We start from the raw sequence: 27,044 nt of genomic DNA, 5'->3' as shown, positions 1-27,044 counted from the left end.
GCTCAAAAACATTCCATGGCCTGAGGCTGAAATTTCTAATCCTGTGAGGTGTCTGACAAAGAGTATGTATAAGCCTCCTCTGAACCCTGGTGGGACAGAGGGCTGGAGGCAAGACCCTGATGTCCTCTTATTTCTTCTCCCTGCTCAGCTGAGGGAGGAGGGTATAAAAAGCTAACAGTAAAAACATACTTTCTCTGAGTTCTGTTTTGCCTGGTCCCATTTTGTTAATTTTTATCTATTTATTTATTTGAGAGGCAGAGAGAGAGAGAACTCCTATCCACTGATTCACTACCTAAATGCCCTAATAGTTAGGGCTGGGCTGGGCCAAAGCCAGGAGCTGGGAACTCAATACAGGTCTCCCACATGGGTGGCACGAACTCAAGTCCTTGAGTGATCACTGCTGCTTCATAAGGAATTCATTAGTAGTGGAGGGGGCTTTACCTGTTCTTCTGAATTGTGTTGGCAAATATTCTATCTTCGTATCTCTGTCGAGCAGCATTGCCACCGAACCCAAGAAATGTGGCCACATAGACCCGGTACACGTGCTCAGTTTGGTGAACATCACATCCCAAGTTAAATTCAGCTAACAAGTTTTTTGCTACTTCCTCCTGAAGATATAAGGATAATGTACTTTAATACTTTAAGCAACTTTAACCTCCTCTTAAAAAGAAATGTGTAGGAAAAGTCTACCTAAGAGGGACAAAAAATTTCTGCTTATGCATTTCCCAAGAAGCCTTTTAAGTTTCCCTTATAACTCAATGTTGATAACTAGCTGTTTCATATGTGTTGCTTATCTGTGATAATGTTACTTTTTAAAAAAGAAATTTAGCAATACAGTTCATACCCTCCTACCTAGGAAATCTATTTATGAAATCCTATGCTGTGGAAAGAAACCTAAATATAGGAAACTCTCTACACACAAAGATGCCTTTTCTATTTCAAAGAGAGGAAATACTAATGTCATCCAAACAACATCAAGGGAAGGTTAAGTTAGTAACCAACAGTTTTTGGAGACCATGTTTGTGCATTATTGTAAAAAAAGACACAAAATCATAGACATAGTAAGATTAAATAAACACATTTTTAACAATGAAAAGAAATTCATCAAAATGCTAAAATGTTTCTTCTTGGATGATGAATCAATAACAGATAGCCAGCCTGTATTTTATTTTAAAAGCATTTTTCCAAGGAACTTATTAAAGACATTAATAACAATTAACGAGCACACACTAGGTGCTTGACAATGCATTCAATACATTCTATGCCACATCTCAGCTAAACTTGATAACGCCATATTGTAAGTGCTCTCATTCACATTAACAGATGAAGAAACCAGCTCAAAAACTAGATGACTTGTGTAAGGCCACACAGCTGAAGAGGGAGAGTATGAGGATGCACCCAAGGCTTGACCAGCTCCACAGAATCACTTCACCTACAAAATGCTGCATTGCTACCTTTTAGGGGACAATGGAGGAAGGCAGGCTTGGGATTTTAATTTACAGCTGGACAGAAACAGAGACATAAATACAAGCAGCAGTTCACGAACACATCTGGAAACTGTTCTAGTGCTTTCTATGCAAGGCTGCCCAGCCCACAGACTAACCAGCAGTGACTGAGAGCACTGAGAGGATGGAGAAAATGCAGAGAACTTTCAAGTTCAGAAATGGGATGTGGTGGACACAAATCTCACTCCTTCCCAGAAAAGCTCAAAAGCTACCTGAGCCATTAAAAGTAACAAAAGGATCTTCCCCAATTATAATTAAGAAATCTGATGCTATCGTATTGTTTTACTAAAATTTGTTGAGAAAAGTAGTGACTGAAGAGAAAGTACAAATGAAAACTCAAGCATGTGACCCGACGTATATACCAAAGAAAAACTCTAAGTTCAGAAAACAAACCAGCTGATTTCAATGAACAAACACAACCGGCTTGGCTGAGGTCTGCCTTGCTCCTCCTGTCTGTTTTGTCCTGCGTTGAGAAGATGGCACCTCAGCAAGCAAGTAAAGATGTGTTCAGACTCAGAAAACAAAACAGAAATGGATGGAGAAATGTTAAATGAAAACCAAAGCAAACAGAAGAAAATTTGTACAGATAATAACCTGCTGTGAGGAGGCAAAGCTTACAGTTTTGGGGACTTCATATGCTATCTGAGTTGACACGCCTCCCATGTCAAGAATACCCGCTGTTCTTTTACGGATAATGGCTTCGTTGCTTTCACTACCAGGAATGTTAACTTCCACGATTGCCTCATCATCTGGAAAGAACAAGACATGTTCACTGGAATGGAACAAATCAGAGAATTGGGATCTGTGAAGCATCATCGTGTTTTCAGGGTACATTTCAAGCACATTTAGGCTAACTCTTACCAATTGAAATCAAGTTGAATTGTGTTAAATAGCAGCTCCTCTCTCTCTACTCCTACACACTTAACAGTGTCACAAAACTTAGCTCCCTGTTCAGCCTTTGGGTTAAACAGGAAAAAAAAGAAGAAAAAAAAAACACATAATTTCCAGATAGACACACTGGCTGGAAACATGACACTTACCATCTTCAATATGCTCAAACCGTCCAAGGACAAAATTGATGCCAATCCAAGCATACACACCTATTAGACATTTCACAGGGTAAAGATAAGAAAAGTATACTTTTAAAACATGTTTTATAACTCTTACAAATGTAATCTGTGCAAGCATTTCATTTACTTACGCCTTAATCTGTGAACAATCATCTGGAATACATTTGAATTGATGTTTTATCTTTTCCTAACCTTTCCAAGAACTTTCAACCTTAACATTTATAGTTTTACATCATTTATATAGATTGAAAACAGCTCCCCAGGTCTAGTCTTTGAAATTTTTTGGGTTGTTTCCAAATACTATGTTTTGCTTTTTTTTATAATATCCTACTCCTTATCAAGTTAAAACCACCCATCACTGTTTTAAAAATTCAGTTTAGCCTAGTGGTTAAGACACCCTCAACTCACATCAGACTGCTAGGGTTTCAGTCCTGTCTCCAGCTTCCTGTTAATGAAGACCCGGAGAGGCAGCAGTGATGGCTCACAGAGTTGCTGTCCATTTGGGAGACCTGAACTAAGCTCCCAACTCCCAGCTTGGACCATGGCCTAGCCCTAGCCATCCTGGGCATTTGGGAAATGAACCAGAGGATGAGAGTTCTCTCTCTCCAAAAAAAAATTTTTTTAAGATTTATTTATTTATTTGAAAGGCAGAGTTACAGAGAGGCAGAGGGAAAGAAGGAGAGAGAAAGAGAGGTCTTTCTTCTGCTGATTCACTCCTCAGACGGCTTCAATGGCTGGAGCTGGGCCAATCCCACAGCGGTGCAGGGCTCAAACACTTGGGCCATCTTCCACTGCTTTCCCAGGTCATAGCAGAGAACTGGACTGGAAGTGGAGCAGCTGGGACTCAAGCCGGCGCCCATGATGGGATGCCTGCACTGAAGGTGAAGGCTTTACCTGCTACAGCACAGCAGCAGCACCCCCTTAATTCTTTTTTTCTACTTACTTCATATATTGATTTCTTTACCTTTATCCCTTACATTCCCTGAGCTTCCAAGTCTAATTTCATTTTTGCGACATTTCCTACACCTAATTTTACCAGTTTTTACTGAAACCTTGATTTAAGCCATTACAGAGAAAGGTTTTTTCTCACTCCTCTCATCAAACAAGGAGAATCTGCTGAGTTTCCATGGGATACCATCGGGCATTCACCTCCCAGTCCTCACTTGGCTATTTCTGATAGCTTTTCATTTCTTAAAAAAATCTCTGTAAAAAGAGCACCCATTTTTCTTCAGTTAATAATGTGACAAATCTTATGTTGACATTGCTAAATTCCCAGGCCCCTCATTTTTTTAGGGGTGGGTTAACTGGATGGTATAACTGCTTACAAAAGTGTCCTGATTTTAATAGAGCTTATGTTGAGAAATAAAGTTTATACTTTTTTATTTTATCTTTTAATTCCATTTTCCATGACCTTTATGAAGTTCCCTTGTATTTATTAAACTAATAGACAATTTTGAAAATTTTTCAGTTTTCATTTCTAGCAAGTCATTCTCAAATAATTTCATTGATTTGTCACTTCATTCTTAAAGTAGAACAATTTTTTGAAAAAAAAAAAAAAAAAAAAAAGAAAGAAAAAAAAAAAAAGGCCAGCGCCGCAGCTCACTAGGCTAATCCTCCACCTTGCGGCGCCGGCACACCCGGTTCTAGTCCCGGTCAGGGCGCCGGATTCTGTCCCGGTTGCCCCTCTTCCAGGCCAACTCTCTGCTGTGGCCCGGGAGTGCAGGAGAGGATGCCCAAGTACTTGGGCCCTGCACCCCATGGGAGACCAGGATAAGTACCTGGCTCCTGCCATCGGATCAGCGCGGTGCGCCAGCCGCAGCGCGCCAGCCATTGGAGGGTGAACCAACGGCAAAGGAAGACCTTTCTCTCTCTGTCTCTCTCTCTCTCACTGTCCACTCTGCCTGTCAAAAAAAAAAAAAAAAAAAAAAAAGTTTTCAATGAATCCAAGTGAAAAATTTTCCTTTCCTTCTGAGTAAATCAGATTCTAAAAGTTCAATAACTGTCATAATCCTAGAAAGTCTTGTAACTTAGACAAGTAACACAAACCTTTTATATTTAAATGAGCTCAAAACATGTTCCCAAAAATTGTACTGAAGACAAACTCAATTAATTTTTAGTGGACTAATGTTTGGGTGGTAAAGATTAGTCATTTCAGTTATATAAGAAACTAATTTAGTCATTTAAAAGTTGTAATATTTCAAGGCTATTATTTGTCCAATTTGAAGTTATTAAGAGTAATTTAATAAAGTGTACACTGGAGAAAATGGGTAGGATTTAAAGGAATAGTTTCTCAAGTTTTAAGGTGAAAAACAACATACCAACCTTCTTGCTTCCCTGAAATTACTTCTGCATGAGAGTCAGAAAACAGAAAGTCAAAGTGCACAGGGATATCAGTCAGGAGGTCTTCCAGGATGGCTTTCTGCTGGCTGCAAGGCAACCCCAAAATTCACATGTTAAAATAGTACATCCTCAATCGCTCTGTTTTGAAAAGAAAAAACAAAGATCCCACGGCTCTGGTATGTCTTATATGAACAGTTAATTTGAAAGCCAAAGTAATTCATTGAAGATACTGCTTATTTTAGGAGAACAAGTTGTTGAATTAAAGGATTCCTATATGTAAAATCACAACTGCAAATATTCCTTAATTTAACAAAATAAGCTTTTTAAAAAATTTATGTATTTATTTTTGAAAGAGTTACCGAGAGAGGGAGAGACAAAGACATCTTCCACCCATTGGTTCACTACTCAAATGGCTGCAACAGTCAGGGCTGGTGGAACCAGGAGCAGGCCAAAACCAGGAGCCAGGAGCTGCATCCAGGTCTCCCTCATGAATGCCAGGGGCCCAAGTACTCAAGCCGCCTTCTGCTGCTTTCCCAGGCCATTAGCAGACAGCTGGATCAGAAATGGAATACCCAGGACTTGAACTAGCACCAATATGGGATGCCAACACTATAGGCAGCAGCTTTATCCATTATGCCATAGCACCAGCCCAAGGTTTTTTTTATTATTATTTTTTTTTAACAACTTTGCTGTTTATGGTCATCAGAAAGTGTAAGAATATTTGGTGGGCTCTGGCTAAGACAGGGTTAGGGAACAGTTTGCCTGTGAGCCATATAGCACCCATGCAATCATTTGGTCTGGCCCTGCAAAGGCAACCAGAGGCAGGACTAATTTTAGCTAATCAGTAGGCTAATTTTTTGAAGATTTATTTATTTGGAAAGAAGAGAGAGGGAGGAGGAGGGACAGAGAAAGAGAGATCTTCCATCTGTTGGTTTACTTCTCAAGTGGCAGCAACAGCCAGTGCTGGGCCCTGCAGGAGCTTCCTCTGGGTCTCCTACATGAGTTGTAATGGTCCAAACACTTTGACCCTCTTCCACTGCTTTTCCCAAGCCATTAGCATGGAGACAGACCTGAAGTGGAATAGCTGGGACATGAACCAGCACCTACATGGGATACCAGCATCACAGGTAGCAGTTTAACCCACTATGCCACAATGCTGGCCCTGTAGGCAAATTTTTAGGTTGATAATTTGTATGGCTTGAGAATAAGGTTATATAAATACCCAAAAAGCCCTTGGCAGAAAAAATGTTCCCCCGCTCCAAGCTAAGGGAATAGTTCTAATACTACTCCAGGTCAGAAGAAAGAATTCTGATGAGGATGGGGATGGCAGCACGTCCCCACCCACTCATCCCAGGCCACCCGTCCCCGGTCCGTGTGTGGGAGTCACCTTTCAGGAAGGACTCTCATCCCTGCTGTGCAGAGAATGTAGAGCGGTGTCTCTTTGTGTTTGGCCCGTGGCACATGCTCTGCAGCGAAGTTCAAGAGCGGAGAAATGTAGTCACTGACTTTCTCTGGAGAAGTAGCGAATTCTGAAATGCCTAGAGAAACAGGGCACTTCAGTTAACAAGGGGGTTTTTAGCGGACTTGTTATGTTTCCTCAATGTGGTGATTCTGAGAGAAATTCAAGCTATCTACTATACTTCCCTAGTTTCCAGTCTCTCTTCTTTTAAGTGCTGATGGCATTAAGTGTTCAGTCCTGTGCCCTCTTCCTATCCATCATAAAAGAACACACACCAAGTAAGCATTTACCGCGTGCCACGCACAAAGAGCTCACCCCTGACCTCAAGAAATGTGCTCCCTTTTACACAGGCAGTTTAGTTATTCCCAAGGCTGCCATCATGATCAGTGTGCCACGGAGCTCATCCACATCTCCCCCCAGCCTCCAGATCAGTAAGTGGTAACTGTTCAATGGGCACTGCTGCTGCTTAACCTCACAGCCACCCTAAACTCAATAGTATTATCTACATCTGACTTCAATTTCCACTACAAACGTGTTCTTAATGCCTGTCATGTACTTTGGTAGCCCCAGCCAACGTCCTGGATAAAATCTTCCTCACCCCAAGATGCATTCTGGGTTTCAGACCACCTCTTCTCAACTCCTTACATTATTACTTCTCATCTCTTCAGACACCACCACCCACTACAGGCTTGCTGGACTGGCCCTCTAGTCTTCATTATTCCTCACCACACTCGACCCAAAGGATGCTTCTTCCTGGCTTCAAATACTTTTGTAGCTCTGCCACGCCCTCCAGATAAAGCTCAGCTCTGAGGCATACCCTACCCCCTACCCTGCATACACACCTATCCCTATCTTATCCCATTGTTCCTTCCACTCAGCTTCAGCTACTCTGAACTAACACTTCTATAATGCACCATACTCAGGCCATAGGGTCTTTGTATCTCCGGCAGGAAGAGCCTTCTTTATCCACCTCCCTATCTTCCCCAGCCCCTTTCCACCTGGCTAACTTCTTCACGTCCATTCAGCTCCTTCCTCAGTGGAAGTATTCCCTCAAATAGGGATGAGGATCCTTTTTTCTGTCAAGGGCCACTTAGATATTTATAACATTATTTGAGGGCCATACAAAATTATCAACTTAGAAATTAGCCTGCTACATTTACAGAATTTCAGTTGCCTTGGCATGGCCAGACTAAATGATTTCACAGGCTTTATATGGTCAGCAGGCACATGTTCCCCATTCCTGCCCTAACAGAATCCTTAAGATGAGCTCTTGTTACACTGTATGCTCACCCCTACTCATAGCTGTATACTCACTACACCTTACCTAATTCACTTGTCTATCTCACTACAACTGGAACTTTTTCAAAGGAACAAACTGAGTCTTGTTCAAATATACGTTCCAGCATCAAACACTGCCTGGCAAATAGTAAGTGCCCAGCAAATATTTGATGAATGAGTAACTAAGTCCACATGTTATTTTCCAGCTGCCATTTAGCCTAAGACTGAGAGTAACTTAAGCAATGTAAATTTTCCTATTTCATAGATTAGGAAACTCTGGATCCAGAAAGATTAAGTGATTTATCCAAGGAATCAACAGAAACTAGAATAAAATACAAGTCTTTTGACTCCATGTGCAATGAATGCTATTTCAGTGGACACCAAGCCCCAAAGTAGCCAGTATCTATGAGATTTCTAGAGTTTTCTTGTACCCACAAAGGGAAGTACTATGAAAAGGTATTTTGATATCCATTTCAAGCACTTTGTAGAGTGAGAGACCTGTGAAGTCTGATTTTAATGAGGTCCTAGGCATAACCTTGCATGACGCTGTAAATATCCCTTTGTAAGCTCAACTCAAAGGCATGGAAGTTTCTATCTTATTCTGAGTCCAATGTAATCAGCAATGGAACCTAATGAAATGCAATCTGCTTTACAGCATTTTATTTACTTATAAGTCTTCAGATGATTTTTTTATCAAGATCACTTGAACCCTGAAAATGCATCTAGATTATAGATATATAAAATTTAGGGGTAGGCAAATAGAAAAAACTGAGAACAATTAAGACGGAAAAAAATTAATTTTTGTTAATGGAGATTTACTGATATCAAAATACTTGTCTACAGACTCAGATTAGGTTCTCTCTTTAACCTGAAAAACAAAGTACAGATTTTGAATTTTCTGAGTAATATGTTGATACCCAGCTGCCAAAACATCAAAGAACAACTTGTTGAGGTTGTCTGAGGAAGTAAGTGGATCTGAAGAAGCAGTAGGACTCTAGGCGTCTGCATTTCATGTGAGTCAGGAACTGTTTTACAGGGACATACAGTTTATCATACTAAACTGCACATCCTTTTCACCAGTATTACTACTACGGGGGACAGTAAGTAATGATAATCACTACCAATATTCTTTGTAAAAAATTCCAATCATGGTCTTTGCTTGTTATTGTTTCTTTTTTTTTTTTTTTTTTTTTTAAGGAAAAAGATTCATTTATTTATTTGAAAGGCAGAGCATCAGAGAGGGAGAGACACAAAGGGAGATGTTCCATCTGCTAGTTCACTCCCCAAATGGCTACAACAGCCAAGGATGGGCCAGGCTGAAATAAGGAGTCAGGAACATTTAATGAGGAGGCCAATGAGTATCACACACTGGCTTAGAAACTGTATTATCTTTAAGATGTAGACACAATTAGATCAGTACTTTTTAGTTCTATGATAACCATTACTAAAAACGTTACTGGGGCATGCAATCAGGCTGCTGCTTGGGATGCCTCATCCCATATTGGAATGTCTGGTTCGAGTCCTGACTGGTCAGCTTCCAATCCAGTTTCTACTAACATTCTGGGAGGCAATAGTGACAGCTCAAGTACTTGTGTCCTTGTCACCCACATAGGAGACTGAGATGGAGTTTCAGGTGCTTGGCTTTGGCCTGGCCCAGTCCTGGCTACTGCTGCCATTTGGTACATTGAAAGTCGGTCTTTCTCTGTCACTCTGCCTTTCAAATAAAATAAATACAATTTTTAAAATAAAATTATTCACAAAAAAATCATATATGTTTATTAACTTTTTTCTTAAAAGATTTATTTATTTATTTGAAAGTCAGAGTTACACAGAGAAAAGAGAGGCAGACAGTGAGAGAGAAAGAAAGAGAGGTCTTCCATCCAATGGTTCACTCCCTAGCTGGCCAAAACGGCTGGAGTTGCGCCAATCCAAAGCCAGGAGCTTCTTCCGGGTCTCCAACGTGGGTGCAGGAGCCCAAGGACTTGGGCCACCTTCTACTGCTTTCCCAGGCCATAGCAGAGACCTGGATTGGAAGTGGAGCAGCCGGGACTCGAACCGACACCCATATGGGATACCGGTGCTTCAGGCCAGGGTGTTAACCCGCTGCGCCACAGTGCCAGCCCCTGCATATTAACTTTTAAAAATGACAAATCTAGGGAGCCAGTGCTGTGGCATAGTGAGCTAAGCCTCCACTGCAGCGCCAGCATGCCATATGGGTGCTGGTTTATGTCCCAGCTGTTCCTCTTCTAATCCAGCTCTCTTCTATGGCCTGGAAAAGCAGTAGAAGATGGTTCAAGTGCTGGGCCCCTGCACCCACATGAAAGACCCGGAAGAAGCTCCTGGCTTTGGATCAGCTTAACCCTGGCTGTTGTTGTCATTTGGAGAGTGAGCCAGAAGATGGAAGACCTTTCTCTCTGTAACTCTACCTCTCAAATAAATAAATAAAAATCTTTTTTAAAAATGACAAATTTATACCAATAGACTATAGATTTTCTTGAGTTTTTTGTTATTTAGTAAATATAAATTTTCGAAGTACAGTTAATGGATTACAATGGATTCCCCCCCCCATAACTTCCCTCCCACTCACACCCCTCCCATCTCCCGCTCCCTCTCCCATTCCATTCACATCAAGATTCATTTTCAATTATCTTTATATACAGAAGATCAATTCAGTATATATTAAGTAAAGATTTCATCAGTTTGCACCCACACAGAAACACAAAGTTTAAAATACTGTTTCAGTACTAGTTATAGCATTACTTCACATTGGACAACACACTAAGGACAGATCCCACATGAGAAGTAAGTACACAGTGACTCCTGTTGTTGACTTAACAAATTGACACTCTTGTTTATGGCGTCAGTAATCTCCCTAGGCTCTAGTCATGAGTTGCCAAGGCTATGGAATCTTGTCATTAAGGACAGAGATCTATGGCTGCAAAATAGGAAAACTCTGCCAAACTCAACATCAACTAGCAAACATTTCCGTAGACACCAAAATAAATGCTTCAGGATGTTTTTACCAAGGTGTTAGTTACCCTATGCAGAATGGAACAAAAAGGGAAAAGGAAGTGAAACCAGGAGACTTATTATTCCTGGTGTGAGCTTTGAAGTAAGCAGGTGAACAAGAGGACAGACAGGGAAAGATGTAAAAGACAGCACAGGCCGGCGCCGCGGCTCACTAGGCTAATCCTCCGCCTAGCGGCGCCGGCACACCGGGTTCTAGTCCCGGTCGGGGTGCCGGATTCTGTCCCGGTTGCCCCTCTTCCAGGCCAGCCCTCTGCTGTGGCCAGGGAGTGCAGTGGAGGATGGCCCAGGTGCTTGGGCCCTGCACCCCATGGGAGACCAGGAAAAGCACCTGGCTCCTGGCTCCTGCCATCGGATCAGCGCGGTGCGCCGGCCGCAGCGCGCCGGCCGCGGCGGCCATTGGAGGGTGAACCAACGGCAAAAGGAAGACCTTTCTCTCTGTCTCTCTCTCTCACTGTCCACTCTGCCTGTCAAAAAAAAAAAAAAAAAGACAGCACAGAGAATGAAAGCACAGTATCCGTACAAGTCAGACAGTTCTTACTTACATACCGGGTTTTATTTTCATGACCACGGGCTTTCGGTTTTTGTCCCTCATTTGTCTGATATCCAAGAGATCATGAGGATTGCCATTATGCCTTGGCCAGCAATACACAAATATCCGAGACCCACTGCTTCCACAGTCTACCACGACACCGTAGTTCACATTGGGGTTATTGGTATCTGTAGCTTCAATGTCAGTGACTCGTGCCAAGTACCTTGATTAGAAAAGACCATGCTTTTATTTAGACAGAATATCACCCTAAACTGAATGGATAAGATGCAATTAACATATACCAGATCAGTGATTTCTAATCTATGTAGGAGCAGCACTGTAACATTTTTTACAATTAAAGAATCAGAAGAAAGCAAAAATGATGCTAATAAAGATAATCTAAACCAGACACCCACTTATTACTCCTTTAAGGAAGTTTAAATATATTCCAAAAAGCAAACCACTATTTCCAGTCTACCAGAGTTAACTCAAAAATCAGCTTAAAACACATTACCCCAAAAAACTGTTATTCCAGGGCCTCTTAAAATATGGATTTGGTGGTCAGGAGTTAGCCAGTTTCAAAGTTCAATTTTTTTCAAGTAATCATTCCTTTTTTGTTTTGTCTGCACAGTTTTTCAAAAAACTTTACTTTGACTTGCAACACTCAGATACAGATGGAAAAGTACATTTGACTGATAGACAAAAAGTGCTCACAATGAGGCTAGCGTTTTGGTGTGTTGGGTAAATTAACGGAGGAAGATCTCTGTCTCTCCTTCTAACTCTGACATATAAATAAATAAATACATAAATACATAAATAAATAAAAAATAAGATAAAATAAAATAAAATAGATAGATAGATAAGATAGTGCTCACAGCTCTGTAGCATTTGTCTGTGAGATCAGCCAGGATGCAGAGTTTAATTTTTCCTGTCATGCTGTATTCAGTACAGAATCCATCCTACAGTCACGTGATCTTTAAATTCCAACCTAGCCCCCAAAGTCTTGAAGCCATAAATTAAGGTGTCATTGTTTGAAAGCTTGTATCCCCTCCAAATGCCTACGCTGAAAATCTCATCAGCAATGTGCTGCTCCTAGGAAGCAGGGATTCTGCAAGGCAACAAGATCACAGGGGTAGAGACCTCAGAGATGAGTGAGCGCCACACCCCTTTCCATCAGGTGAGGACACAGCGAGAGCCACAAACAGTGCCTCACTAGAGAAAGTCTGCTAGCACCTTGACCTTAAACGTCCCAGTCTGCAGAACTATGAAAAGTACATTTCTGCTGTATGTAATCCACACTGTCCAGGTATCCTGTCAGAGCCAAGACAGAATGTATGGCATCCCACCCAAAAAACAAATGTTTTTGCCTCTTACCTTTGAAATTTCTTGTCTCTCGTCAGCCACCCATACTTATTTCGGATTATGACAACTGAAAAGTATAAAAGAGAAACAGCCGCAGCCAGAATGCTAATGACAACAATCTGGCGTAAATTGGTGTTCAGAATTCGAGGACACCCCACCGGAGAGATGCTAAAATGCCAAGAAGCAGGAAAAAGACAGGAAATGCTGATCCTGAAATTCCAAAAAAAAAAACAGATTTTAAAACAATACACTCAAAGGAAGACCTTTCTCTCTGTCTCTCTCTCTCACTGTCCACTCTGCCGGTCAAAAGAAAAACAAAAAACAAAAAACAATATACTCAAAAGAAGCCTCCCTTCACACAACTGAGCTGTAGTAAGACACCCCGTGCGAGCTGCCCTATGAGCATTTTCCTGCATGCAGGTATCCACACACCAGCACCCTTCCTGTCAGTCTTTGGCGGCAGAATTCATTATTAAAAACGGATTTGAATGAGAATTAGCCCCTGATGCTTGGGATAATTTCCCTGTTTCCTCCTGTTCTTAAGAGCATTATGTTGATTTGTATTTTACTCCACTTCGTTCCAAAAAGAATTAGAGATAGATTAAAGAATAAATTCAAGGGGCCAGTACTGTGGCACAGCGGGCTAATGCCCTGGCCTGAAGCACTGGCATCCCATATGGGCGCCAGTTCAAGTCCCGGCTGCTCCACTTCCCATCCAGCTCTCTGCTATGGCCTAGAAAAGCAGTAGAAGATGGCCCAAGTCCTTGGGCCCCTGTACCCACATGAGAGACCCAGCAGAAGCTCTTGGCTTTGGATTGGCGCAGCTCCGGCCATTGCAGCAAACTGGGGAGTGAACCATCGGATGGAAGACCCCAGTCTCTCTCTCTGCCTCTCCTCTCTCTTTGTAACTCTGACTTTCAAATAAATAAATAAACAAATCTTTTAAAAAAAATAACAATTTCAATAAAATACATAAAGTGATAATGAAATCAGATTTAATGATGATGAAACCAATGGGAAATTCCTTATGTAAAAACCCACACTGTAAGGTAGGCATGCAAATGCAAATGAGCATTCTAGTGGCCAAAACATTGTCCATTAGATTAGAAATGTATAACCAGTTCAACAGGAATAATATTTCCTTAACACTGAATTCCAAGGTGGATTTCTCCCAAATGACTCACTAATGGGAGAAAATAGTATCTTTATCAACATCCTCGTGACAAAGTCAATAAATGAATTGGTATGTCCTTTGTTTTTAAGAATATTCCTGAGACATTTTTGAAAATAAGTGGAACTTTTCTTCTCAGTTTCTGTCAGGAATGAGAGATTCATTTAAAATACTTTAAAAATAAACGTCACTGCCTTTACGAGGAATTTTACGGTTTGACAATTAATTTCTACCCTTGGCTTTTAAGCGTATGCTTCATGGACTAAAACACTCACTGAACAGGGAGGTAATTCTGCTAACCCAGTGGAATTTTCCACTTGTAGTTCTTGGTCTCCAAGGAGTTCTCGGACTGCTACATGGTGTTTATCCTCTTCCTCCCTACACTTCACAAGCTACAGTTATCTGTGCTCAACCTACCGTGCTTGAGCATCCCAGCATGCACACCCTGGCCACAATCTACACTAATCCTGTTACAACCCATCTGTGTTATCGCGTGCTTTCTGTGACAGGAGCCCCAGCAGGCCCTGGAAGAATCAAGGTGTTAAATAGAAGTGCAGCATATCTTCCCACATTTTTCATGGGGGCATTTAGATTTTTTTCCCTCTCAAGAACTGTTTGTGGGCCGGTGTTGTGGCTTAGCAGATAAAGCCAATGCCTGCAATGCCAGTATACCATTTGGGAGTCAGTTTGTGTCCTGACTGCTCCACTTCCGAGCCAGCTCCCTGCTAATGACCTGAGAAAAAGCAGAAGGTGGCCCAAGTGCGTGGGCCCCTGCACCCATGTGGGAGATCCAGATAAAGCTTCTGGCTCTGGGCTTCAGCCTGGCTCAGCCTGGCTATTGCAGCCACTTGGGGAGTAAACCAGCAGATGGAAGATCTCTCTCTCTCTCTCTCTCTCGATCTTTCTCTTTCTCTCTCTGTAACTCTGTCTTTCAAATTAAAAAAAAAAAAAAAAAAAGACCTGTTTCCACAGCACCATAATCTCAGGTCTTACAGCGAAGTGACTAGGCCCATTACTCACCTCCCCATATCGAAGGGCCAGCAACCAGACAGTGTTGGAGGAGTCAGCTCTTCCCATACACTATAGAAACAGCAATGGAGTCCTCATGGAGTTAGAGTCTTGCCTGTTCAGGGAAGTAAGTAAAATCACAAAGACAGCACAATGCAAACACCCCTCTTTATCAGGTGTGTGCTTAAATCTAACCACACCTAATCTGGCCATGGTCCTGCACTGAAACCACTGAAAGGGTTGATTCTGAGCAACACATCTCAAAGTTAATCTCATAATGTCAGAGATACAAGCCTAAATCGAGGTAACTGCCTGGGGGTCAGCATTGTGGCACAGTAGGTTAAGGCTCCTCCTGCGGCACCAGTATCCCATGTGGGCGCAGGTTTGTGTCCTGGCTGCTCCTCTTCTGATCCAGTTCTCTGCTAATGGCCAAGGAATGCAGTGGAGGATGGCCCGAGTGCTTGGGCCTCTGTACCTATGTGGGAGACCTGCAAGAAGTTCCTGGCTCCTGACTTTGTATTGGCCCAGCTCTGGCCATTGTAGCCACTTGGGGAGTGAACCGGTGAATGGAAGACCTCTCTTTCTGTCTCTCCCTCTTTCTGTAACTCTGCCCCTCAAATAAACAAATGTTTAAAAAGAGAGAGAGATGAGAGAGTACTAGTTAATACTCTACCCAAAGCATCTCAGTGATCAGAACTATCAGGACATCTAATAGGTCTTAAATACCTTATTGTACTCAATGTTGAAGAAGATGTAGGGTGGAGGTAAGCAGTAGGCAGAAAGATTAACTGACTGGGCATCTAAATATGCAGTCACCTGACAAACATCACTGACACTTCTCTTTTATGTACAACGAATCATGCAAGGTGTTATGCCCCTAGGTGTTTCCTGTCCTTTCTACCACTCTCACTTCTCCAGCCCGGAGACCTCAAATCACAGACAAGGTAGGGGCTTCCAGCCAGGGCCTCCCTCCCACTTGCTAGAGTCACAGGATGTTTTTGAGCCTCTTTCTTGGTCTCTCAACCTCCACAGGCCTCTCAAAACACTGGTCTCCTCCAGCCTAGGCTCTCAAATCTTGCTAAAGATTCTTCAAGCTTCTTCCTACTCTATTGATCTTGTTGGCTGTTAACATTCCACAGGCTTCTCTCTAATCCACATTCAAGTCTCCTCTAACTCCAGTCCCTGTTCCTGGTCAGCCTCATCACAGCTGCAATGAACAGACTGCTAAGAAATCTCTGTACCCCAGACTTTTCTGGGCCACCTTATATACATCTTAAGCTCCCTAGGAGCTGTCTGCATCTGAAAGTTGCACAGGACAATGAAGAATATTCTAAAACTTAAGTTCTGAAGTACAATCTCCACTCTCATTTCTCCCAACCTGCTCCTCTTCCCTCACAGCCCCAATCTGCATTCTACCAAGTTGCTCAAATCAAAAGCTACAGACTTGCCTGACCTCTGCCTCTCCTTTGCCTTCCAGACTCAATTTCTAAGGATTCCTTCCCTTGCTTTAATCTCTCCTTATCTAAAACCTACCCTTTCTCATCATCACCTTTGTCTGAGCTCAGGCTCTGTTCTTTCCCCTGTCTTAGCAGAGCAGCGGCCTAACTGGTCTTCCACAGGCAGCCTCCACTCAGGCTCTCAGCAGCTCCCTCCAACACCCTTAGGCTCAAATTCTTCATCCGAAGTAGGTATCCACCCCAGCTTCTGTATTCAAAATCCTCCAGTGGCTCCCAAAGCACTTCAAGTAAACACCAAAGTCTGCACTCTGACCTTGAGTCTCTGGAAAAGCCCCAGTCTCTGGAAACCTGTTAAACTCTGACCTCACCATCTCCTCTCTCGCCTTCCTTCTACTACATCTTCACTGGCATCCTCACCATTTTCAAAATGCTAGGTACTTTCTGGTCTCAGGGCTGTGAACTTGTCGCTCCCTGCTTGGTGGTAAACCGCACAGCTCACTTTTTCATTCCTTTCAGGTCTTTACCCAAATGCCACCTTCTCAGGGAGCTTCCACGGCCACGTGATCACTAACTGCAAACCCTCCCCTAACCCCAGCTCCTCTCCCCAATTTCGCTTCTCTCCTTCACATTGACTCCTTTGTTAAATACTTACATGGTGTTTACTAGACTGCAGCCCCACTGCAAACACTTCGCAAATACATGCTAAGTTTAGTCCTCCTAACAACCAACAAGGTAGGTGTGGAGGTCACCTGGGCCCTTGGCAATAAGGAAGCCCCCTAGTAAAAGCCCCCAGCAATGAGGAAAGCACTAGTTATGGAAAAGCCCCCAGCCAGTGGAAAGGAGCCCAAGATATGTACCTTCCAGATTATAAGGCACATCACAGCAGCTGACAGCCAACTGTTGACACTACTCCCTGGCCTGTATTTTAATAAATCCAGCTCGTCTCACTCCTCTCTGTGTTCTATTGTTGGTGAATTCCTTCCGCACCTGCCACACCGGCCTCAATTGTTAGCTTCCCGCGACAATAGGTACAACTATCAAAACACTTTATAAGAAGGAGGTACCTTCCTCTGAAGGGAGGAGAGAACCTCCACTTTGACTGTGACCTTGTCTAAACAAGATAAGAGTCGGAGAACTCAGAGGGCTTCCATAGCCTTGGAAACTCATGACTGGAGCATAGGGAGATTACTGATGCCATAGACAGGAGTGTCAATTGGTAAAGTCAACAACAGGAGTCACTGTGCACTTACTCCTCATGCAGGATCTCTGTCCTTAATGTGCTGTACATTGGGATTTAATGCTATAACGAGTACTCAAACAATATATTTCACTTTGTGTTTCTATGGGGGTGCAGACTGTTGAAATCTTTACTTAATGCATACTAAACTGATCTTCTGTAAAAAAAAAAAAAAATTATCAATTCCCAACTTGACTCTCACTGGGATTAAACATGACAATAGGTCTAATCTGATTTCATCATCATTTAAAAAAATCATCTATTATTTTTCACTTTATGTTTCTGTGTGGGAGCAAACTGTTGAAATCCTTACTTAATGTGTGCTAGGCTGATCTTCTGTATGTTAAGACAATTGAAAATGGATCTTGATGTGAATGGAAGGGGAGAGGGAGTGGGAGGGGGGAGGGTTGTGGGTGGGAGGGACGATATGGGGGGGAAGCCATTGTAATCCATAAGTCGTACTTTGGAAATTCATATTCATTAAATAAAAGTTAAAAAAAAAAAACACTTTATAGATGAGGCAGAGAGGCTAAGTAACTGTCTAAGGCCACATAGCTAATAAAAGGTAGAGATGGGAATCCATGCTTACCCTGTCTGCTGACACAGTGTGTTTGCATTTCTCTTGGTCCTGTGTCTCCTCTTCTACAATGTGAGCTCTCCTATGAGGGTCAGACTCAAGTCTGCTTGGCTAAGCACTGTACCCCCAGCACGGCAAACCTTAAGAAAGGATCTAGCAAGAAGTCAAGGTTCAGAGTTCCGGGACTCAAAAAGGTTCAGAAACTAGAGGTGCCTTTCCCAAACACAGAAATCTCCTCCTGCCAACTTTTCTCTCTTACTCTGAGAAAACATCTTAACTCCTTAAGTTGTAAAATATTCCCATAAGGACCTAATTCTGCACTGCTTAATAGTGTAACTACTTGTCACATAATGGCTAAAGTAACTGAAACAAAATTAAAAATCACGTTTCTGAGAGTGGGAGTTTGATGCAATGGCTTAAGTCACTTCTTGGGATACCTTCATTCTACACTGCAGTGCCTGATCCAAGTCTGGCTACTCCACTTTCAATCCAGTTTCCAGATGTGTGTCACAGCTCAAGTACTTGATTCCCTACATCTCACGTGGGAGACCTGGATGGCTCCTGGCTTCATCTGACCTAGCCCTGGATGTTGGCACTTTGGGAGTGAACTAGTGGATGGAAGATTTTTCTCTCTCTCCCTTTCAAATAACAAATCAATAAAAATTTAAAAATACATCAAATTCCTCAGCTGCAACAACCATTATTTCAAGGGTTCAACAGCTACCTGTAGATCTGCACTAGTCCATCCAGATGTATAAATAACACAGAAATCACTGTAGAAAGTTCTTTGGACAGCACTGAGTTCCCATCTAATCATCTGATAGATCGCTGATTGTACCCTAAACTCCTGCAATCCTACACACAGCTGTGGACCCTGAGGGACCGCACATTCCCCAGCAACTGTACAAGGCATTCCCATGTATTTCTCCACATAGAAATCAAGTGTGATTCTGAGATTCCCTAATCCTCCTATCTCCAGACTGCTTGCTTACCACAGCAGTGGGCTCTAGCACTGGACTTCGCTTGATTTTCTCATGACATGGCAAGTCCCACTAAGGACAGAGACACGCTCTGGCTCTTCTGTTTCCTGGTGACCAGCACCTGCTGCAGATGTAATTTGTAATGCCTGGATTATAAATTTGTAACCACACATTGTTTGGAAGGCACAGTTACAGAGAGGCAGAGGTAGAGAGAGAGAGGGAGAGAGAGAGGTCTTCCATCTACTGGTTCACTCCCCAGAGGACCAAAACATCTAGAGCTACACCAATTCAAAGCCAGGAGCCAGGAGCTTCTTCTGGGTCTCCCACATGGGTGCAGGGGCCCAAAGACTTGGACCATCTTCTACTGCTTTCCCAGGCCATAGCAGAGAGTGGATAGGAAGTAGAGCAGCCGGGACTCAAACCAGCGCCCATTTGGGATGCTGGCACTACAAGCAGTGGCTTTACCTACTACATCACAGCACTGGCCCCTAGAATAAATCTTCAAAAATTTACAATACAATAAAGGAGACAAAATGCATAAAGACACAATAGAGTAAAAAGGATTAATGTCTATCTGACAAAGGGGGGGAACTACTGTAATTAATTTGAATTTTGATAGAATATTCATTTTGTACCATGTACCTAAAATATAGGACAAACATTTCCAATTTGAAAGTTTACACAAAAAGTGAAAAAAAATGGGAAACGGGTGCTTATCCTAGCAGATAAGATGTCAGCATCTCACATCTCAGTGCGTGGGTTCAATCCTCAGCTCTGGTTCTTGACTCCAGCTTTCCAGCAACACAGTGGTGTTGGCTCAAGTAAATGAGCTCCTTCCTACCAGCCACACCAGATAGCTGGTTGTGTTCCCTGCTCCTTCCTGGCTTAGACCTCTGCCCAAGCCAGCTGTTGGGGGCATTTGAATAGACCTGCAAATGGCAGCTTTCTCTGTGGATCACAAAGAGAGAATAAAATGGAGGAGTGTGAAGGCAGGCCCTTAGCACATGGGTTAAGCTGCTGGTTGGGACAGTGCATCTTATCCTAGAACACCTGCGTTTAAGTCCCAGCTTAGCTCTTGATTCCAGCTTCCTGCTAATGCAGACACTGGGAGGCAGCAGATAAAGGCTCAAGTAGTTGAATCCCTGCCACCTAGACTGAATTTCTGGCTCCTGGTTCACTCCAGTCCCAGTTGTTGTGGGTATATGGGGTGTGAACCAGCAGATGGAAGCTATGTCTTTAATTAAAACAACAGCAACAACAACAAAAAAAAACTGAGTAAAAAGGTATGTCAATTATCAAGATGTTTAATGAATTTCAGTATGTTTTTATAAAGTAGCTAACTTTCAGCTTTTGAATCTAGTAAGATTACCATATCACACCTTTTATTAGAATTCCAATGCATCATAAACTTTAATATTAAAATATCCTTTTAGAGGTGGGATTAAAGTGTGGGTAAATATTTATGCAAGTTTAAAATGAGTAAGGTCTTTCTACAGATGACATCAATGCCTCAAACCATAAGTCAAAGAAACTATGTCTACCAGTTTAAAACTTCAGTGTGCTTTAAATTCCCTCCCCAACAACAACAGGCTTGGGAAGAGTACTTGTAACATTCACAACAAAAGGTAAATATATAAAAAGATGTAATAAAGGAATTTTTGGAAAACATAAACAGGAAAAACTGCAATGGAAATTGGAAGATAACAAAATAATACAAATGGTTGATAAAATATAACTTCATTGGCATTCAGAAAAATATGAATATAAACAAGACTGTGCAGCCATCAGAGTGGCTGAGACTTAAGCCTGAGGATACTTTGCTAGCAAGGGGGTGGGAAAAAGGTCATCAAGGATGGTTGGTGTGAATCTACATAGGTACTAACCTCCTGGTCATGGACATGAACATTTTGAAGATGCTACATTATTATGAAGTCCTATCAACTCTTCCTTGAATGTTACACGTCTAAGAGGACCACAGAAGATACCACAACCTCAAGACCTCTTGATCTATCACCTACCTTCTGCCTTTACTGTGAATGCTTTTTGTAAAATACTGCTTTGAAAATAAGACAGCTCAAGAAGCTTTTAGAAACCTATGGGCCAACACCAATCTCCTTGTGAAGCACCTGAAGCCCTCCACCCACCAAGGGTCACACCTTATCTCACCAACCTTCTCTGGCCACTCAGATAACATCTCTCTGCTCTAGTGAGGAAGCTGTCTTCTGTCTACACAAGCTGTTCTCAAGCCTGCCTCTGGCCTCAGATAACATTGCTTCCTCCTAGCTAGCATCTTGCTGTCAATATTAACACTTCTTTACAGCAGAGGTCCACATTTTTCTTTCTCACTATTTAACTTCATATACTTCCTAGTGTTTCCCCCCACTTCAAATCTCTCTATTATGTACAGTCTATTTTGAATAAATATGCTAAATAAATATATACAGAATATAAATTCTTAAGTCGACTTTCACGCAAGTCTCTTCTTACTTGACTATATCTATTCAAGGCCCACATCACACACTTCCTATTAGGACTGGGAAAATGTAAGCCAGACATTCAACATGCAACACAGTTAATAAACCAGTTAACACAGAGAAATAGAAAATTAAACAGCTTATAAAATAAGTGTTCTATAATTCTGCTTATGTGCCAACAGGAACTGACAAGCTCTGGTACAAAGACCAAGATAACATCAAACTCAACACTAAGAATATGATTCTTTTAGGCCTGCTGGGTAGTAAGATTTTCATAACAAAGCAAAAGATGAGACTGCAATGTGAAAATAAACCGGGATTTGAGCCTCTAATTCAGAAATCTTTAGCTGCCGCTAGTTTACGGTCTAGCATGGACAGTTCCTGGATTACAAGGCTTTTGCTTCCTGGAAACAATTGTTCTCTCAAATTAGCCAGCACCTGTGTCCCTCTAACTGGGGTCTCGGGCGCTCTGCGGGTTCTGGGACATACTCCAGAGAATAAACAGAATGGTCCCTTTAAAAGGAATCCATGCATTGCTCAAGCTGAGAAACACCGCTAAGCATCATCACTTCATCGCCCAATTAGCAGCATTTTTGCAAGGAGAAATTAAAACGAAAGTTAGTCAAAGCAGAGCACGGGAAAAATGATGCTGAACACGCCAACGTCAGGAGTCGAGGCGGCAGGCAGGGCCAACGGGGTCCTGGGGGCAGCACCCGCTCCTCCCTGGCCAGGTGCTTCTAGCAAGGGAGAGAAAATCCGGAGTGGACACGGCAGGAGGCGCGACGGCACGACCGCCGCCAGGATTCACCCGCCAGGGGCGAGGGGACAGCACCTGTCACCCACGGGCGCCCGGATGTGGCCGCGAGGCCTGGCGGCGGAGGACGCCCCGCGGGGGCTGGCGGGCAGCAGCGGCCGAGGACTGGAGGCGCGCAGAACTCGGAGCGAGTCCTCGGGAGCCAGCACCCAGCGGCTCGTCCGCGGCCCGCCCGCCCCCGCCGGCCTCCACGCTCCGACCGCCTCGCGTCGGGCCGCCCGCCCTCCCCTCGCCCGCGCCGGGAAGGCGACCTCACCTGCTCGGCAGGCGGGGGCTCCCGGATACGGGGGGCCGCGAGCGGGCAGCATCGCTGCCACCTCAGCAGTCCACGACACAGCCCCGCTTCCCCCGGGCTTCCGCTCCTTTCCGGGCGCTGCACGCCCGCCCGGTCCGCGCGGTGGCGTCGCGTCACAGCCCGCGCCCGGAGCGCGCACGCTGTCGGCGGGACGGCGCACGCCGAAGGGCGGGCCGTGCGCCCCGGGGCGGGGCCAGGGCGGGGATGATTGACATCGGAACCGGGGCCGGTTTCGCCCGCCGCAGGTTGCAGATCCACCGTGAATGCAAGACGTGCAAGTGGTGTCACGGAAGTTCCCCGCACTGTGGGGCTAGCCGCTCTGATTGTCAGCGAACCCCAGAGTGCTAATGACACCGCAGTTTATCTTTCCTTCTGCTCCTGAGGATTTTGGAAAATAAAAACCCAGGGGAAACTAGGCATTGTTGCTGACTCCTGACAGTTTGACAACTTTGCCAGTAAGTATTCCTCGTTTACAGACAGGGAAATGAAAGATCTGACTCCTTAAATGACCATCTTGGGGGCTACATCCCTGCCCCCAAATTTCGTGTATTAGAGCCCATTCTGGAGGAGATACACCGCTCATCCTCCCTTACCAAGACCAGAAATGGCTTTTTTTTTTTTTTTTTTTTTTTTTTTAAGATTTACGTATTTAGTTGGAAGACAGAGTTACAGAGAGGCAGAGAGAGAGAGAGGTCTTCCATCCACTGGTTCACTCCCCCAGATGGCTGTAATCGCCAGAGCTGAGCCGATCCAAAGTCAGGAACCAGGAGTTTCTGCCTGGTCTCCCAAGCAGGTGCAGGGGCTCAAGGACTTAGGCCATCCTCCACTGCTTTCCCAGGCCATAGCAGGGAGCTGGATCAGAAGTGGGGCAGCCAGGACTTGAACCAGCACCCATATAGGATGCTGGCACTGCAGGCGGTGGCTTTACCCACTACACCACAGCTCCAGCCCCCTGCAATGGGTCGAAGAAGAAATAGGGTGATGAGCACAGTTCCTGAGGTTGATCTCATGAACTGTTCTCAGCTCAACACCTATCCCACCCCACCCACCAGGTCAATAGTAACTTGCCTTGATTCACAGAGCTTTGCACTTGAGTGCTGAGACAATGGGGATTACGGCTTGCATCCTTCTTCCCCTCTGTGCACAGGTGAGTATACTGGGGCCCGGAGACAGGAAGTGGCCAACCAGCCCTGCTACCTTTTAAAAATTTATTTGAAAAGCAGAGCAATAGAGAGAAGGAGAGACACAGAAAGAGAGAGACCTTCCATCCACTGGCTCACTCCCCAAATGGCTGTAAGAGCCAGATGTTGACCAGGTCAATGCTAGGAACTAGAACTCCATTGTGTTCTAGGAGGGAGGCAGGGGCCCAAGTAGTTAGAGCCTCTTCCACTGCCTTCCCAGGTGCATTAACAGGAAGCTTGATCAGAAGAGAAGCAGCCAGGACTTGAACCCACACTCTGATATGGGAAATCGGATGTCACTGTCACAAGTGGTGGCTCCACCTGCAGTGCACTAACACCAGGCCCCAGCACTGCCGCTTTAAAACAGGTTTTTTAGCAAGAGCCCTTGAAACATCTACTCTATTCTGTTTATCAAGGTAAAACTCAGTTGGACAGAACGGGCTGTTCTACCGTTATAGGGCAGAATCCTTAGTCTAGCACAAGTTTGTGTCCCCTCTTCCTCCTGGTCGTGTCTGTGGATTCAGCTACTTTTCATGCAGGGGTTTTCGACATAGATACTGACTTTTTAATATTGTTACACATTTGAATCATGAAACCCCAAAAGCTTAAAGCCAAAGGATCTGTAGAAACTGGTCCCATTCACTTCCTTTTATAGTTACGGAACCCGGAACTCAAAGAGGCTAAGTGACTTGCTCAACACCTGTTGGAGGCAAAAGGGGAACAGAATGGGTGATTCCTGCCTCACTGCTCCTTTCTGGCAATCTATTGTCATAAAGAAATTACCAGTTTGGATGATGTACACAATCAAAAACCCTGTGACATGTACCCAAGACCAGCACTGAGAAGCTGAAGTAGTTGGCCACCAACATACTCTGATTTTATATCTATCTTTCAAAATTGTTAGCAACTGAGGTACTGCTCTGAGCTATGGTAGTCTCTCTTAAGGAAGCCCCTGCTAAAATGCAAGACTAGTATGCACTATTACACTATCTGTGCTTGCTGATCATTCATATGCAATCACTTTCTTTTTTTAAATTTTTATTTATTTGACAGGTAGAATCATAGACAGTGAGAGAGAGAGAGACAGAGAGAAAGGTCTTCCATCGTTATTTCACTCCCCAAATAGCCGCCACGGCCAGCGCTGCACCGATCCGAAGCCAGGAGCCAGGTGCTTCTTCCTGGTCTCCCATGCGGGTTCAGGGGCCCAAGCACTTGGGCCATCCTCCACTGCCTTCCCAGGGCACAGCAGAGAGCTGGACTGGAAGAGGAGCAACTGGGACTAGAACCTGGTGCCCATATGGACTGCCAGCGCCGCAGGCGGAGGATTAACCAAGTGAGCCACGGCGCTGGCCCGCAATCACTTTCTAATAAGAGCTAGGAAATATTAACGTAAGAATGCATAAATGCATTAATGCTCTCCTAGGGCTGCTATAACAAGACACCTTAACTGGGTGAGTTAAAGCAAGAGAAATCTGTTATCTCCCAGGTGTAGGCAAGGAGCCTGGCTTCAAGGTACTAGCAGGGTTGTACTCTCTCTCTGAAGACACTGGAGAGTATCCTCCTTTGCCTCCTCCTGGATTCTGGTGGTTGCTGGCAATACTTGGTCTTTCTCAATTCACAGATGCCTCTCTTCAGTCTCTGCCTCTGGTGGCCATGGCATTGCTTCTGTGTGTGTCTCTGGGCCCAAATGTCCCCATTAAGTTACCAGTCACAGTAGATTTAGGGCCCACCCCATCTAGTGTGATTTCATCTTAGCTTGGTTATATATTCAAAGACCGTATTTCACAGGTTCCAAGTGGACATGAATTTTTGGGAAACACAATTCAACACAGTGTATGAAAGGATCATCCTAGTCTAGGTCATCAAGGAGAGCTGCTCGGAGGAGGGGATGCTTGAAGTCATACCTCTGGGATGAATGAGAATCTGCTGGAAGAATGAACCTGCACATCTCTGAAAGAGTAGACACTGGAAATAGTATAAAGGTCCAGAGATGTTTATTCTCACTTATTAAGAAAAGAAATGAGGGACTGGCGCTGTGGCGTAGCAGGTAAAGCTGCCGCCTGCAGTGCCGGCGTCCCATACAGGTGCTAGTTTGAGTCCTGGCTGCTCTATTTCTGATCCAGTTCTCTGCTACGGCCTGGAAAAGCAGTGAAAGATGACCCAAGTCCTTGGGTTCCTGCACCCACCTGGGAGACCTGGAAGAAGCTCCTGGCTCCTGGCTTTGGATTGGCCCAGCTCCAGCTGTTGCAGCCATTTGGGGAGTAAACCAGTAGATGGAAGACCTCACTATTTGCCTCTGCCTCTGTCTCTCTGTAACTCTGCCTTTCAAATAAATAAATAAATCTTAAAAAAAGAGACAGAAATGAAAAAAGGAGCTATCAAGAGGTAAAACTTACTGAGCACCTACTTATAGGAGGCACAGTTACAAAAGCATTAGAAAACATTTCTAACAGGAGCAGGCATTGTGGCATAGTGAGTAAAGCTACTGTCTGTAGTACCAGCATCCCATATGGGTACTGGTTCGATTCCTGGCTGGTCTATTTGCAATCTAGCTCCCTGATAATGACTTGGGGAAAGCTGCAGACGATGGCCCAAGTACTTTGGCCCCTGCTACCCATATGGAAGACCCAGCTGAAACTCCTGGCTCCTGGCTTCAGCCTGGCACAGCCCTAGCCATCGCAGCCATTGGGGAGTGGAACAGCAGATCAAAAATATCAATTTCTCTCTCTCTCTCTCTCTCTCTCTCTCTCTGTCTTTCTCTTTCTAACTCTGACTTTCGAATCAATAAATAAATCTTTTAAAAAATAAAACAAATTGATAATGAAATTAAAATACATAAAAAATGTGCAGGATGCATCTAAAGCAGAAGTTGGCAATAAATTTATAGCTTTAAAAGTTTATTTTAGTAAAGAAAATATTTGAGATCAGGTGTTTAAGTTTTCACCTTATGGCATTACAATAAGCAAAAATAAGCCCAAAGTGAATAGGAGGAACATGCCTTGGTATGGATATGTTTTGTCTTCCTGAGGTTCAAGTTCTGGAGGTGTGGAACCTCTAAGAGGTGGGGCCTAGTGAAATGTAATTAAGTCCTGGGCAGAGCACCCTTGGAAGGGATTAATGCTGGTCTTGCAGAGTGGGTTAATTCTCATCAGAGCAGGCTGTGATAAAGTGAAACTACTAACCATGCTTTCCCCACTCTACCCGGCCAGTTCCCTTTCCGTTTCTCTGGCACGTGGGGAAGCAGCCAGATGGCTCTTTCCAGGACACGAGGACAATG

General features: G+C 43.8%; 1 protein-coding gene across 6 annotated transcripts in view; it reads right to left on the bottom strand.

The window, feature by feature from the left end:
• ENTPD4 (ectonucleoside triphosphate diphosphohydrolase 4) overlaps positions 1–22,731 on the bottom strand; it is a 35,455-nt gene extending 12,724 nt beyond the window's left edge. The window contains exons 1-9 of one of the 6 annotated variants that reach the window (XM_008249546.4): positions 22,548–22,731; positions 14,765–14,867; positions 12,586–12,783; positions 11,229–11,434; positions 6,303–6,453; positions 4,898–5,001; positions 2,546–2,605; positions 2,100–2,254; positions 442–608 (exon numbers count right to left, since the gene is read on the bottom strand). In XM_008249546.4, the coding sequence (XP_008247768.2) occupies positions 442–608; positions 2,100–2,254; positions 2,546–2,605; positions 4,898–5,001; positions 6,303–6,453; positions 11,229–11,434; positions 12,586–12,783; positions 14,765–14,772 (1,049 nt within the window). In that variant the 5' untranslated portion in view covers positions 14,773–14,867; positions 22,548–22,731. The remainder of the gene's footprint in view (positions 1–441; positions 609–2,099; positions 2,255–2,545; positions 2,606–4,897; positions 5,002–6,302; positions 6,454–11,228; positions 11,435–12,585; positions 12,784–14,764; positions 14,868–22,547) is intronic. The other 5 variants (XM_008249562.4, XM_002709315.5, XM_070069656.1 and 2 more) reach the window with 5 other exon arrangements.
• Between the last annotated feature and the right edge of the window lie 4,313 nt (positions 22,732–27,044).

This window comes from Oryctolagus cuniculus, chromosome 2 (assembly GCF_964237555.1).
Source record: "Oryctolagus cuniculus chromosome 2, mOryCun1.1, whole genome shotgun sequence".
In the NCBI taxonomy this organism is placed as follows: domain Eukaryota; kingdom Metazoa; phylum Chordata; class Mammalia; order Lagomorpha; family Leporidae; genus Oryctolagus; species Oryctolagus cuniculus.
Note: the sequence above shows the minus strand (reverse complement) of the source record. Positions and strands in the feature narration are given on the sequence as shown.